At 40.9% G+C, this 12,599-nt stretch overlaps 1 protein-coding gene across 3 annotated transcripts in view; it reads left to right on the forward strand.

Moving 5' to 3' along the window:
* The window catches only part of LOC132402765 (thyroid adenoma-associated protein homolog), a 440,832-nt gene that overhangs the window by 234,362 nt on the left and 193,871 nt on the right, over positions 1 to 12,599 (forward strand). For all 3 annotated transcript variants that reach the window (XM_059985752.1, XM_059985753.1, XM_059985754.1), the window contains one exon: positions 3,305 to 3,473. In XM_059985752.1, coding sequence (XP_059841735.1) covers positions 3,305 to 3,473 — 169 coding nt within the window. The remainder of the gene's footprint in view (positions 1 to 3,304; positions 3,474 to 12,599) is intronic.

The following is a 12,599-nucleotide window of genomic DNA, read 5'->3' on the forward strand; positions in this document are numbered from 1 at the left end:
CTTTTAATTTTGTTCCCAACTCTGCAGAACTTGTTAATATAGCTAATGTAACTAAGGTGTTGCAATGTGGGGATAAAAGTTCTAACTAAATGGAAAATATCGCAGTGGTTGTGATTATGGGATTAACTCTTTGTGAACTGCATCGCTTGTTTATTCATCCAGCAAACTGCATGTCACTGTATTGTAAATAACCTTTAGCAGTCTCGCAAAACTGAATCAACAAAGGTGAAATTGAGTGGATAACTTGTTACAATTTGGGTCTCTGTAATGATCTGTAGAATAGATTCCAGCTGGTGTTTTTGTGTGAAATTTTGATCTTCAAGTGTACAATGTTTTGCCACCCAATGGAACAGTTTTCATCCTTGGGCGTTCACTGACCACAGTGTGATGGGTTACAATGAATTCTAGTTAATTGAGCCATCGGTTAATCAGGGCAGGCGCCTATTTGGGGAAACTCTTAAAGATCAAAAATTTATTGAGAAAATAGCTGGGATTCCTTTCATTTATTTGGGGCACTATGCCATTTAGTTGGGCAAGAGACTGCTGCAACTAGCGTTAGTTGCATGCACTCACATACCATTAGACACAACACTGTGCTTCGAGCCAATAGATTAAATAGCGCCAATTGTGTGCATTGGTATTCCAAAAGTAGCAATTTTTGTCACTGTTTAGTTGACGGGAAATGAGCAGTAGGTAATTCAGAGAAGTTTTGCTCACTGCAGTTTCAAACATTCAGGCTTGGAGCTGCCAGAAACATCTGGGAGTGAAAATGAAATGATTTCACTACCTCAAGTTAGAAACTACAAAGCATTTGAAGGTTTCAACTTTGAATGTTACATCTGGAATGTTACAAAGAGAATGAAGATTTGGAGGATGCGATTGCCGACAGCGTTGCATGAAGTCAGTCAATTCTGCACCTGATGTCTGCACTGATTTTGTTTCTTCACAGTCAAAAGAACATGATGTGAATAAATTCCTCCTAGGAACTATGGCAGTTTTATCATACTGCAGTAGTATTTGTAGTGTTCTCATTTGTTCAGTATTTGTTACTCAGTTTAGCTTTTTTATACCTTTTTAACTATTTCCATGAAGCCTCAGCTAATTGGGGCAGCCGATAAATTGAACCAAAATGTACTGGTCCTGGCGTGTCCTAATTAACCAGAATGCAGGGTATATTAAACATCATTGTTACTTTGCATTAAAGCACTTGTCCCAGAGCATATTTCCTCTTGCATTGTATCTCTACACCTCCTCTCAATCTAGATTGCATTTCAGGAACTGGCAAGTATGTGGTTGGTGGTGCTAGAATGAGAATGTTTATGGTTGTTTCCTTTTGTTCCCCCTCTCTAAAATAAGATTATTATTTTGAGTCCTGTCTATTTGACTTTTCCAGATATCCCTTTCAGCACTTTCTGCTTCTCACCTCTTCCCTAATACAAAATCTGAAACCATATGTTTGTCTTTTTCATAAAGTACCAGGTGAGTCATCTAGACTGTCAGGAAACAAATCATTGAATTTAGTGTGTAAATTGGAACTGGCTCAAATTCCCCTGAAAGTGTTTGCAAAGCAATAATTGGAAAGCAAAAGAAAAACTGCAGATGTTCAAAAGCTGAAATTAAAAACAAAGAACGCTGGAAATACTCAGCAGCCCCAGCAGCATTTGTGGAGGGATCTGATTAGATCCCTCATCTGTTGTCTTCCTCCAGAAGAGTTTGCAGGACATTCCATGCTGACCACTGCCTGCTGGACTTGTGGTCTGAGGTGATTCTCTGAAGGAAGTTCTCTATGAACGACAGGCTGTGTGGCGAAATCCAGCTGCATGGATTTTCCAGGAACAAGACCCAGCTCATTGGACAGAACACCAGGGGCAGTAGAAACTCAACACTTGGTGTGTGCGTACTTTGGTTCTGTGCACAGCCGGATAAGGTACTGACAAATCTCCATGGAGAGTTGGATATTGCAACCTGTCGGATAGGCTCCACCGTGATCCAGAGATGAAACAGAAGTTGGTTCAGGCATTCCAAAATGTTACTAATGTTTCACTCTGCTAAGATACTAAATGGACCACTGATCATTTCCAACTTTTTTCTTCTGATCGTGAAACAGCAATGCAGTAATGTTGGCATCACACACTTTGGTCAAATAAACAGCCAGTTTATCTCTGTCAAATGTGTTCATGACTATAACTGCTAATGGTTACAGTCACTAGTGGGGGAAAAAATGCTTCTTTGTAATACGGAACGACACATCTTTACAGCCTCCTCCCTGTATTTGTGCTCTGCCTAAGGATGCATCCTTCAGGAAGAGTTTGTTATGGGAATTTTGCTCAAAGAGTCTTTAACCTGGGGTCCGGTTGATGGACACAGTCGAAACCTTGTCCCATTGTGAGTGTCGTATTGAGCAATCAATAAAAATCAGGAATTTGAGAGTGATGGTTCCTCTCGATCATAGGCAAGAACTTGGTTATCGGGTGTGAAGTGCATTTGGTGTTGTGTACGTGGTTAGGTGTGGCCCATACCCCAGTGCTCTACTTTGGCAGTCAACTTCTACTTCATCTGTGGGTCATGGTGGAGCACATCCAATGGGTTGCAATATAGAACTGAGAGAAACGTAAACCCAGTGTTGCTCTCGTACCAAGTGCTGAGTTTCTACTGTCCCTGGCGTTCTGACCAATGAGCTGGGTCTTTTCCTGGGAAATCCATGCAGCTGGATTTTGCCACACAGCCCGATATTCATAGAGAATTTCCTTCAGAGAAGCACCTTTGACCACAAGTCCAGCAGGCAGTGATCAGCATGGAGAAGAACGTGATTGGTTCTGTGGGACGGTTTCTGAAGCCAATTGTCAAAATCCTTTGCCAAAATGCCTCATCACCAGAACCTGGCAAACAAAACCAGGCGGAGGTAGGGGCCTCCCCCACATGACATTTCCTGCATGATTGGAGAGATGCTGCCAATTCATGTTGCACTTGAGATGGTTGTGTTGAGGCTGAACTGCCTGACTGTAAATTTATAAAGTAGGTCTGTAGAAGGATGCCAGGATCCTCGTCATGGTTCAATATGGGCAGCTGTGTATCAGGGGATCCTCTGATCTACAGGCTGCTCACAGGGACACATGATGAAACAAGTGCTGCTGGAAATCATAACCGATGAACAAGCTCCGTGAAAATTTACGAGGTTCTGGCATTCAAAAGTATTTGTTCCCCAATCATCCCAGTTGTGCTAAGAAACATTCATACTTGGTGCAAGATGAGACACAATGTCCATGTTTCACAACAGGTCTGTAAGATTGTCTTTTTCTTGCAGATGTGGCCACTCGCCTGTACTTCGATCCCGTGAGATGGCTGCTCTCGCCCTCGTTCCCTTCGTGGCAGTTGATCGAATTCTTCCAATGGCACAGTCCTTGATGGAAACCTTACCTGCTCCCACAGATCCATGTATACGACAGAACCAGATCCACGGGACACTGCTTCAGGTAAGAGCAAACAGTAAATGTGAGAGAGCGGGGCTGGTTTGATGACCATCACCAGGTTGCCTGATGAGATGGACCACGGTGTATGTTTTACATGCTTTAATGTAAATCAAGCCACAGAGACAATCAAAAATTTTAGAAATGTGTAAAATTGGGTATGACTGAGCTTACCTGAAAGTTATGTGCATTGTGAATAAAGACAGTGCTTTGTTTGGGCTGGTAATGGCCAGTTTGCTATCCTGTGATTTAAAAGGGATTTTAAATCGGAATCAATGGTTTCTCATATAATTTTATTCCAATACTCCCCACGGGATTAACAATCTCTTTGATAACAGTCCTTTTCCAAAAAGAGTCACGGGGAACTTCATTTATTAGTCAAAATCATGTGTCATATTTTCTCCTGCTTTTAGTATTGCTTAGTAAAAGTGAGTGTAGTGCTATATATAACAGCTGTTGAGCTGTCTGCTTTATCGCAAAGAAAGAAGAGGCGGGGTTAGAGTGAGAAATGGGCTTTTTCAGAGATGTACTGCCAGAGTGCCAACAGCAGCATGGATGAAGTAAATCAAATGTATTTCAGTCTATCGTTCAGGGGTGAATGCTCACCTTCATCTTGTTGGAGAACTGGCTGTGTCATAATTAACCCTCAAGTTACAAAAGCTATTTAAAACATCTGTTATTGGAAATGTATTCACTTATTCATAAAAGGAAAATCCTTTGGAAGTCCAATTGCTGATAACCAATATGTGCACTCTGATAACTGTACATATATTCATTTTGGGCAATTCTAATTTTTAATATTATTGAAGTGATGTAGGGTTGGGTGGGGAGCCAAAGATACCAGGACAGGCTCTTTCAAGGTTTAACTGCAAATCTATTCATACATTCTGAAATTATGTTAGAACATGTTGCAGTGTACATCATAAAACCTGCCCACCTTCCCTTCGTTTCAAACCACAATTCTACTGCAGATGCAGATCACAGAGTGTTGCATTCCTAGAAAACCATTCATATTACGATTTTCTGTAATGTGAAGCCACATCGACTGCACGTGTCAAAAAGTGTAATTTTTTTTAAAATATGTGTTTATTTATTTACCTGTTCAACATAAATTTCCTGAGCAAATTTTTATTCTGTATCTCAGATATTTTAAATGTTTTAAAACTGGTGAATACAGGTCCATAATTCCTCCAAAGTGGCATCACAGATAGATAGAGTTATAAAGAGAGCTTTTGGCACATTGGGCTTTATAAATCGGGACACTGAGTACAGGAGTTGGCATGTTGTACTGATGTTGGTGAGGCTGAACTGAGCAGTTCCGGTCACCTGTCCATACAAAGGTATTAATAAGATTAAAATAGTAAAGAGAAAATTTACAAAGACTTGAGGAGATGAGTTATAGTGTATGGTTGAATCGGTCTTTATTCCCTGGAGCATAGGAGAATGAAGGGAGATCTTTTAAAGTTGTACAAAATTATGAGGTTTGTTGAGAAGGTGAATGCAAGCAGCCTATTTCCCCTGAGATTGGCTGAGACCCAAAACTAGAGGTCAAAGCTTTAGGGTGAAAGGTAAAATAGAAAACTTCACTCAGAATGTGGTGAGAGTGTGGAATGAGCTGCCAACTGAAGTGGTGGATATAGGTTCAATTGTAACTTTTAAGAGATACTTGGATAGGCTCATAGATAGAAGAGGTTTGAAGAGATCTGCTCTGGGTGCAGGTAGATGGAACTAGTCAGATGTTCAGGTTGGTATGAACTAGATGAGCCAACAGGTCTGCTTCTTTGCTGCAGTACTCTATGTATCTGTGACACAATGATTTGTGAATTACGTAATGGGGATTTCTTTACAAGGTCACCTTAAAAATGTGGTTCATCTTTTTCTACCTTTGCTAGCTTAAGATTTTCACCTGGTGACCTTAAAGCGTTTAACATATGGTGTCCCAATTCTGGTTCAAAAATTTTGTAAGATGTATTGGGTAGGAGGAGCCTTGCATTGTGTCAGCTGAGATCTCGGAAAAGCAATCTGATTTGTGTCAGTCAGGTTGTTTCTCACATGCTTTTTTTGTAATGTGTTTCCACTTCACCGTTTCTAATTGCATCACCTTTTGCCCCATTACTGGTGACCAGTTACCCCGTGGTCACCTAGTTTTCAAATCAGCTCTACCCATCACCTTGTGCATAAGGGATTCCTCACTGTTCTTCCTTCCCTGAGGAAGAATGTTAGACCAGAAAAAAAAAGATTATTCTACTGTACTTTTGTAAATACCAGCTGTTTGTATTAATATAGAAGTTTACTGTTATAAAACTCCCCAAGGGTATGTCATGGGGTCATCATCAAACAAAATTTGACCAAGCTACTTGTAATGTTAAAGCAGATTAGCAAATCTCGATTAAAGAGATAAGCTTGAGTGAGTGTTATGAGACGCATAGAAAAAGTGGGGAGGTCTGTGAAGGGAATTCTAGAGCTTAGGTTTTGGCTATTGAAGTATTGGTCGTGTTGATGGAGCAGTTTAGTTTTTGGATGATCCGTGACCAGAAATGGATGGGAGCTGACATCCCAGGAAATGATAGAACTGGAAAAGAGTACAAGGGCAGGCAGGGGCTATTTGTTTACTCACCAATGTTCCTTCCACCACCTACATCAGCTTCACCAATTTGCTCACCAAATGTATTTCTCTCCCTGTTCAGCCATCTGCCTTAATCTACCTTAATTCAGAGGATGGAACTGGAGCCAATCCAGAATGTGATTGCTTAATCTTGAATTACATTTCATTGGGAAGCGCAGCGTAAATGAAGGTGTTCTTGTTAAGTGTTCTAGAGATGTGGTGAAAATGGAGTCATGCTATTAAAAGCAGAGCCATGTTCTTCTCAGTTCATTCTGCCCTAAAAATGAAATTTTTCGTTGACATCAGCTCACGCATGCCAGCGGCTATTTTGTCTTTTGTTAAAATTAGGCACAGCTGACAGTTCTGCCATCCTGACTGGTGGCGTAAATTTTCAAATGGATTGCACAAATGTGAATGAAACTTCTTATCAATAGAGTTGCTTGAAAACCTATTACCAACTAGATTACTTCAAATTGATTTGGAGCATAAATAGAACATAAAACACTGTACCAGAGGAACAAGCCTTTCGGCTCATGGTGTTACATCAAACTCACTAAACTGGTATTTAAGTACTGAACTAAACTACACAAGTTAATATCTCTCTACTTTCTACTTATGTATGTGCCGATCTAAAAGCCTTTTAAATGTCCCTAATGTACTTGTCTCTGCTACTACCCAAGCAGTGCATTTAGGAATCTTCCAGTTACTGAGTGCAAAAACAAAACTAGTCCTATACATCTCCTTTGAATGTAATACCTCTCCTTAAATACATACCCTGTAGTATTAGACATTTCAACCCTGGGTAAATGATACTGGCTACCTACTATATCCACGCCTCTGATATTCCTTTAAGCCTTTATTAGGTCTCCCCTCAGTTTCCACCACTTCAAATAAAACAATGCAAGTTTGTCCAATTTCTCATCATACTCTTTATCTAGACAGCCTACTGGGTAAACCTCTTCTCCACACTTTGCAAAGCCTCCACATCCTACCAATAAGGGGGTGACCATAACGGAATGCAGTTATAAAGCTGTGAGACAACGTCTTGACTCTTGAACTCAGTGCTGTGATGAATAAAGCCGAGCATGCCTTCATGTGCACCTTTCAGGGAGCTCAGGGCCTGTATCCCGAGACCCTCTACATCGGCGCTCTTTTGGGTCCTGCCATTAACTGTGTACACGGCAGCCGTTAACCCTGCAGCAATTAGGTAAATTGTTGTTTAATTAGCTTGTTGAACTTTGAGAGATGAAAAAGCTCCAGAACACTAGAAAACTTAACAGCTTCTCATGTAATTTCATGTGATTACCCAGTAGAGGAGCTTTTGTTTAATTTCCAGTGAATGGTCCTGGAGTTGCAGTATGCTCTCTGTACATACGGCAATCCCGTCTGATCTCGGCAGCTATGTCAAGAAATGGGTGTGTAGTGAGAGCCATCAGGAATCAACCACATTCAAAGAATATAATTAAGTATGCCCTTTATTTTCCCTCTATTAGAAAAGCAAGTGAAACATGTTTTTACAATATGTACTAAGTGTGACTATAAATGTCTGTTAAATGGAGGTAGGGCGTGTCTTTATTCTTGGCTGGAAGGATCTTTTAACTCCAAAAGTATTTAACATGCATTGCTTAAGAAATAGCCAATAATTTCAGAAATGCACTGCATTGGAACTGTGAAACCATTAGATTATTGACTTCAGGAGGAGGAAACCAGAGGTCCATGAGCCAGTCCTCATCAGAGGATCGGAGGTGGAGAGGGTCAGCATCTTTAAATTCCTGTGTTATCATTTCAGAGAGCACCTCTACTTCCACAGGAATTTGTGAAGATTCAGCATAACATCTAAAACTTTGGCAAGCATCTGTATGTCACAGAGTGGCTGCATCACAGTCTGGTATGGAAACATCCATGTCCTTATATGGAAAGTCCTACAAAAAGCAGTCCATCACGGGTAAAGCCCAGCCCAGCATTGAGCACATCTACACGAAGCATTGTTGCAGGAAAGCAGCACCCATCAACAGGGACTTCCACCACCCATGTCACGCTTTCTCTCACTGCTGCCATTCAGGAAGAAGGTACAGGAGCCTTAGGACTCACATCACCAGGTTCAGGAACAGTTATTACCCCTCAACCATCAAGCTCTTGGACACAAAGGGCTAACTACACTCAACTTCATTTGAGCCGTCACTGAAATGTTTGCACAGCCTTTGGACTCTTTCAAAGGCTGTTCATCTCATGTCCTTGATATTTATTGCGTAATTATTTAATATTATTATTTCTTTCTTTTTGTATCTGCACAGTTTGTTCACTTTTGCACACTGGTTGAACACCCAAGTTGGTGTAATCTTTCATTGATTCAATTGTGATTATTATTTTAATATGGATTTATTGAGTATGCCCAGAAGAAAATGAATCTCATGGTTGTATATGCTGACATGTGTACGCACTTTGATATTAAACTTACTTTGAACTTTTTTCTTCATGAAATGGATTCAACACAATATTAAATCCTCTTTGCAGGTCCTTATTGTCTGCAATACAATCCCCCACCATTGTTTAAGTAGGGACAGAGCATTGACCCAATGCCTGCGGGTTCCTTGGCTGGTGACTTTAATTTGCTTGAGTGCCCATTCTTGCTGGTGACTCCAACCTCGGTCAACAAAGGATTTAATTTTCAATGCTATGCTGTTGGATCCAGTCCCTTGTGGACTAATATGCTCGTTATCATTTCTAATGAGGGTAGCACTCAATTTGTAGTTCTGTTTTTAAAAAAAATCCATATATAGATAACTGAAGATAGTAGGCGAGCTGTGTTAATATTTGAATAGTTGGATATTTATCAGATTCTGAACACGCATGGTATTCTTATTTCATTGCCGGGGAGGAATTTTCTACTCTATGTCATTGTTGGAAAATCATTACCATGAAGAAAGTTTGATTCAGTCTTTCTCAAAGACCCGTTTTCACTGTATGTTTTGAATTTTATAAGTGAATTGGTGTTGTTGTCATTGGCAGCACATTATTTACTATTTGAAAAGTGTTCATTGAAAATGTTTTTTCTCTTTAGTATTTATTTAAAAATACAGTGCAGAATAGGCTTTTCCAGCCCTTCAAGCCGTACTACCCAGCAACCCTCTGAATTAACCGGAATAGTTGTAAAACAATTGACAATGACCAGTTAACTTACCCAGTATGTCTTTGACCTGTGGGAGAAAACTAGAGGACCGAAAGAAATCCCTCACATTTCAAGGGGAGGTCGTACATGAACTCATACACTCTGAACTGTAATAACATCGCGCCTACCACTATGATACTCTGGTGCCCAATAGACTTCATGGGGTAGATTTTAAGTATAAATTATGCAGCAGTAATTAACCTAATTTCGATTTTTAGTTTGCAGTGTTCCTTGAAGCATATGTTTCCAAATTAAAGGTTCAAATTTTTTTAGCCTTTTCGGATGTAATTATACAGAGAATAATGCAGCAAAGATGTTAATTATATGGAGGATAATGGATGGTTGATATAATGTGTAGTTTTATTTCTCAAGCTCATTTTTTCCCTGCTCTTCTCCTGAAGGCACCCACTGTTATTGGCGCACACTTTCATGGGCACCGACAGCCCAGCAATGCCTTATTCAATTAGCTCTTTTGTGTGTTAACAGACTACAAGACTATGCAAAACATGCTTTTATCTGAGAGACCATGGCCTAGACGTGCTTGCATATAATGTTGAAAAAAAGTGGTGTTCAGATAAAAATAGATTTAACCTGGAGAAAAATTGAACCAATTTTTTGATTAGACCCGAACTTCCTAACAGGATTTTTGCTTGCATTAAAAAATTTTGGCTTAGATTCTGCTCTGTCTTGTTTACTTGTACAGCATCTTTTATGAAAGCTTCCCTTGCTGTTGGAAGGGTCAGTCACATACAAACGTGTTCACTGCCACGCAGGACCCTCCATCTTCACAGAATGAACTTAATAGTAAGCTAGTCTAGCATTTCAGCAACACAGCCTGCTGAATCAGTGAACGCCTCATGTCACTTCGGCTCACTCTGAGCATATTATTGCAAACATCTCATACCTTAAAGGTTTGGGCAAGGCCAAGGAGGACTTCTATTCTAAAAATTTTTGGTTTTCATCCCAGTAGGAACAAGATCACTGCTGCCCGGTAGATCGTGAGATGTTAGGCTGTGATATTCAATCCTTTGTTCAGTTGGATCCTGGACTTCCTCACTTGCAGACCCCGATTGGTACCGATTGGCAAGAAGATCTCCTCCACAATCTGCATCATCACAGGATTAGCACAGGGATGTATGCTTAGCCCTCTACTCTACTCACTTTATAGCAGTAACTGTGTGGCCAACTGCATTTCCAACACCTTATTTATGTTTACTGTTGACTTTTGTGGGCATACAGGAGGGAGATTGAAAATTTGGCTGAGTGGTGTCATAACAACAGCCTCTCACTTAATGTCAGTAAAACCAGGAAACTGATTCAAGACTTCAGGAGAAGGAAACCAGAGGTCCATAAGCCAGTATCACTGGAGGTTCATAGGTGGAGAGGATTGGTAACTTTAAATTCCTGGGTGTTGCTATCTCAGAGGACTTGTCCTGGACCCATCCTATAAAAGTAACTGCAAAGAAAGCATGACAGTGCCTCTACTTCTTTAGGAGTCTGTGGAGATTCTGCATGACATCAAAAACCTTGACAAACTTCGAGATGTGTGGTGGAAAGCGTATTGACTGGCTGCATTATGGAATGAAAGATAATGGGGAAAAGGCAAGTAGGCTGAGGTGAGTCCATGGCCAGATCAGCCATGATCTTATTGAATGGTGGAGCAGGCTTGATGGGCCAAATGGCCTACTTCTGCTTCTGTTTATGTTCTTATGCATTACAACCTGGTATGGGAGCACCAATGCCTTTGTACAGAAAATCCAACAAAAGGTAGTGGATTTGAACCAGTGCATCACGGATAAAGCCCTCCCTGCTGTTGAGCACATCTGCATGAAGCACTGTTGTAGGGAAGAACATCCATCCAGGCCATACTCTTTTCTCGCTGCTGCCATCAGGTAGAAGGTATAAGTGCCTCAGGATTCGCACCATCAGGTTCAAGAACAGTTACTACCTGTTAACCATCAGGCTCTTGAACAAAAGAGGATGACTACACTCATCTATTGAGATGTTCCCACAACTAGCAACTCACTTTAAGGACCCTTTATCTTGTTATTTTATGTTCTCGCAATTGCTGTTTATTTGTATCTGCATTTGCACAGCTTGTTGTCTTCTGTGCTCTATTTGCTCTTTCATTGATCCTGTGTTTAGTTACCATTCTATAGATTTGCAGGACAAAGAATCAGGGTTGGAAGTGGTGACATATATGCACTCTGATAATAAATTTTACTTTTAACTATGAACTTTGAACTTCAAGAACCCTTTTCCACAGTTGGACTACAGACCGTAGCACCACAATGAGGGCAGCAGTGAATTTCCTTACTGATGTCTGTGTTTACTAAGTGTTGTGTTAAGTAGACCAGGCTTCCCGCATCACTTCCCGTGATATGAGAAGTCCTCTCTGTTCATTGATGATGCACGTCAATAACACTGCTTTGTTTCTGCTGAGAACGGTTCTATGTTAGATCAGCTTGTTAGTATCATGCCCTATGTGCCATCCCAGAATGCACGTAATGTGGAAACAAATTTATGTGGGCAGCCAAATTTGAGGAGGATGTGCCTTCTGATCGATGGAATCAGATGTTTTAGTGAAATTGAAAAAGGTAAGATGCAGTTCACTGCATGTTATTCGCTGTACAGGTCATGCCCACTGTTTCTCTGGATGGATGGAGTCATTTGGGGAGCAGTTATTTAGCATTTGGAGGAGGCAGGCTGAGGGGGAACATGGTGATGACTTTCCGTCAGTGGACAGCAGGGGTTCCCTCTGTGGTACTTGTGTTCCCTCTTGAAGGCAATCATACCAGCAGCATCTTCTGAGATTCCCTTGCACGTCCTCCACCTCACCAGATGTGGGTGAAGAGGCAGTGGGTTTGTGATTCAAGTAGAGTTATAGGACTTTTTATTTACAGTCCACTGCTCTCCTATCGACTTCTGAGAGCTCGACTACCTACTGAAGGCACCTCATGGCACTGGAAAGATGCAACTTATGCAACCTCTGCTGAAATCTTGAACTTCAATGGAAGGATGAGCAAACTGTCATTGGTAGAATGGGTATACCGTCTCACAAACAAACTCAAGCATATCCTGCCCCATCTATTGAAAATGGTCCCCACATATGCCCCTGTTAGCAACTTCAGAGAGCTCTGTGAAGGAGGTCGTTCTAGATAGCAGGGGCCTGATTCCAAAGAAGAACCTGCAGCTTCTTCTCTTCCTCTACCTACCATATAAACCTATCACTGGGCCTTCCTTACACCTTCAGCTGCATTCCGGGATTTATAACTTCCTTCTAGTGAGTCTGCAGTAATAGCTAACCCTCCTTTTGGTGGAGGGCATGGAAATGAAGCATAGACATCAGTGACCCAGA

The sequence above is a fragment of the Hypanus sabinus genome, chromosome 12, assembly GCF_030144855.1.
Source record: "Hypanus sabinus isolate sHypSab1 chromosome 12, sHypSab1.hap1, whole genome shotgun sequence".
Classification (NCBI taxonomy): Eukaryota; Metazoa; Chordata; class Chondrichthyes; order Myliobatiformes; family Dasyatidae; genus Hypanus; species Hypanus sabinus.